The sequence below is a fragment of the Octopus bimaculoides genome, chromosome 1 (assembly GCF_001194135.2).
Source record: "Octopus bimaculoides isolate UCB-OBI-ISO-001 chromosome 1, ASM119413v2, whole genome shotgun sequence".
In the NCBI taxonomy this organism is placed as follows: domain Eukaryota; kingdom Metazoa; phylum Mollusca; class Cephalopoda; order Octopoda; family Octopodidae; genus Octopus; species Octopus bimaculoides.
Genome location: NC_068981.1, coordinates 197,185,788 through 197,189,049, shown reverse-complemented (window position 1 = coordinate 197,189,049; position 3,262 = coordinate 197,185,788). Strand labels below are relative to the sequence as shown.

The 3,262-nt window shown below is 40.1% G+C and overlaps 1 protein-coding gene across 1 annotated transcript in view; it reads right to left on the bottom strand.

Annotated features, from left to right (window-relative positions):
* Positions 1 to 348: 348 nt before the first annotated feature.
* Positions 349 to 3,262, bottom strand: part of LOC106874311 (putative helicase mov-10-B.1) — a 46,878-nt gene continuing 43,964 nt past the window's right edge. The window contains exon 16 of the mRNA XM_052973855.1: positions 349 to 1,374. Within this exon, the coding sequence (XP_052829815.1) occupies positions 1,290 to 1,374 (85 nt within the window). The 3' untranslated portion in view covers positions 349 to 1,289. The remainder of the gene's footprint in view (positions 1,375 to 3,262) is intronic.

Genomic DNA, 3,262 nt, shown 5'->3' with positions numbered 1-3,262 from the left:
AGGGTTAACAAATAATTGACTCAACCCTTTTGATACCAACCTGGCTGAAACCAGCTCTGGCTCTGTACTACAAATGTCTTGTTTTTAAAAGTTCTGAATTCAAATCTTCCACCAAACCTTAGTTACAATTTATGTTCCTAACACTAGCTTAATGATAACTAAGTTATTTTACTAAATTCTTTACTATATTTAAAAATAAAAATTAAAAAAACATAGAACACCTCAACATAAGTCTGGTAACAAAAGGGTTAAGAGACAAGTTTGTTTTGGCCCCCCCCCCCTTTTGGGTCGTTTGAAGGGAGAGTGGTTTGAACATCTTTTAGAAATTTTACCAACATCATGAAAATATTTAATGTGTATAATCATATTTAATACATTTGTCTCTACCTGGATGGGCAGAGATCCATTTTGCTGCTGAAATATTCTTGGGAGAAATCTCTCTTTACATACAATGTTATGTATAAAAACATTTGACTCTGAATAATATCAATCATCACTGGTTTTTCTGCATTGTGCGTCAAGACGAAGACCTGGATATTGGACTGCTATGTCTAGCCTGTGTGGAAGTGAGGCATGGTCTGTAACATGAGGAATGAGAAGATGCGTGGTGAGCTGTAAAATGTGGTTCTTAAGGAGAAAATTGAGGATAGCATGGACAAAGTTTCTGATGAAGAAGTGATGATCCAGGCTGCAGTAAATAGGAAACTACTTCAAAAGATAAGGGCCAAGCAACTGAAGAGGAAAGAGGGCTTGGAGAATTTAGTGATGACCAGAAAGATTGAAGAGAAAAGAAGCAGATGAAGAAGACGGATGATGCCAAACTTGAAGAAATGGTTGAAAGGAAGAGGCATCGAACATCACAAAGTAGAACTGTTACAAAGAAAACAAAGAACAGTATGGCAGGACATGACTGACTTTTGTCCTACATTCTGGACATGGCACCTGAAGAAGGTATAATGTCAGCAACAAGTCAGTGATCTTTTCATGTTAATAAGAAAAAAAAAAAAAAAACATCCCAAGAATATTTTCATCACAAAAAGCTCTTCTCCTGTCCAGTTGCATACAATTATATTTCATTTCACATTCATGTGCCTCAAGTTCAAATAAAATTCAATAAAAGTTGGCCTCTTTTTATCTTTGAGAAGGAATCAGAAAATTGTTTGAAGAAAATTGTTTTTAAGAGCAAAATATTGTGTTTAGTGAGTTTCCTATCAAATGTCAGCCAAGAAAAGCTGAACACTCGGCTTTCAGGTTGTTTTATGGTTGCCAAAAGAAAAAAAAATGGATTCTTATTTTTTAGTTTTGCCTTTCTTCTTTTCCTTTCGTAGTTTGTCTTCAATGAAACTGTTGTTCACCTGGCAATACGAAATGAAGCTGCAGGTAAAAAAGAAAAGAAAAAAGAAAATATTGATAAAAGTTATCAACTGAGATGGTAGTTAACAAGAAAATCAATGAGACCCACTTCACACACATCATTTGAAATTACTCTACCTGCCTCCTATACAGCAATGCATACCTTCCTACACCTCAAACTGTAGCAGTCTTTGGGACCCAGACTAAAATTTCAATTTGGAATTTTTCTACACACCATTCCTCAACTAATAAAATTCTATCCAGAGTATAATGATTCAAAAAGCTATCACACTACTCTCTCTTTCTCTCTCTCTCTCTCTCTCTGATATGTAACCTATACATCATCATCATCATCATCATTTAATGTTTGTTTTCAATACTAGCACAGGTTGGTTGGTTTGACCAGAGCTGCACCAGGCTCCAGTCTGATTCGGCATGGTTTCTACAACTGGGTACCTTTCCTATTGCCAACCACCTTACAGAGTGTGCTGGGAGCTTGTACGTGACACTGGCAAGAGTGCTTTTTATGTGGTACCAGCAGAGGACTCTCACAGGTAGATCAAGCCACTTCCCCAGAGGAAACAGCCATAACTCTTCTGCTTTGGAGTACGGCTCTTCTTGAGTGCAGCAAAGTACCAGGTATCTTGGTCCTTTGTCAACTCACCCAAAAGGTTGACTGTTCTGAGATCGTCCTTCAGTATTTCATCCCACATTTTGCTGGTTCCTCCTCTTTCACATATTCCAGCTACTTTGCTATCAGCATTCATCTGCACCACATGGCCAAACCAGTGCAGTCTTCTCTCTTGCACACAACATCCAATTCCTCGTGTCTAACTTCTCTCTCAGAACACTAGCACTTACATTGCATAACCAGAGGTGCCTACTGGCCTCATTCCTCCCTAACCTTAACATGTCCTCTGCATTCAGGGTCCACATCTCACCACCATGTAGAATTGCTGTCCATATACATGCATCATACAATCTTCCTTTCACTCAGAAAGAGAAACCTTTTGGGGCCAATAAAGGTTAACTTCTCTGAATTTCCCTCATCTTATTCTAGTTATCACATTTTCCGTGCATCCTTCCCCCACTACCTCTAATGAGCCACCAAGGAATTTGAGGGAATCAATTTCCTGAGTCTCTAAAGTTTTTATGGATGCTGTGCATCTTCCACATACAAACACTACCTTCTCTGATAACCTTCCTATTAATCCACTGCACCTCTTATGTCCATAGACTCCACTGGGTACACTGTATGGAGTTCCTGCCTACACCTTATCTACAAACTGAGCAAGGCTACCTGTCTGAAGAGTGTGGGGTTCTGTCTGTTGCCTTGCTTAACCCTAAAGTTAACCCTGAAGCCCTTAGATTCCACACCTGGAATTTCTCTTCTGGCTCCGATATGGAGTTTGTTACATCAAAGTATAGTAGTTCCCAGCCTTGAATGACTGTTATGGCCTGGAGAACAATGATGAAAAAGACGGGGCTGAGCCTTGATGAATGCCTACCTGTACTCGGTGTGGTAAGAAACATGCTTCCCAATTGCATGGTTCCAAGTTCAGTCCCACTGTGTGGTACCTTAGACAGGTGTCTTTTATTATAATCTCAGGCCAACCAAAACCTTGTGAGTGGAATTGGTAGATGGAAACTGAAAAAATCCTGTATGTGTGTGTATCATCATCATCATCATCGTTTAACGTCCGCTTTCCATGCTAGCATGGGTTGGACGATTTGACTGAGGACTGGTGAAACCAGATGGCAACACCAGGCTCCAATCTAATTTGGCAGAGTTTCTACAGCTGGATGCCCTTCCTAACGCCAACCACTCAGAGAGTGTAGTGGGTGCTTTTACGTGTCACCCGCACGAAAACGGCCACGCTCGAAATGGTGTCTTTCATGTGCCACCCGC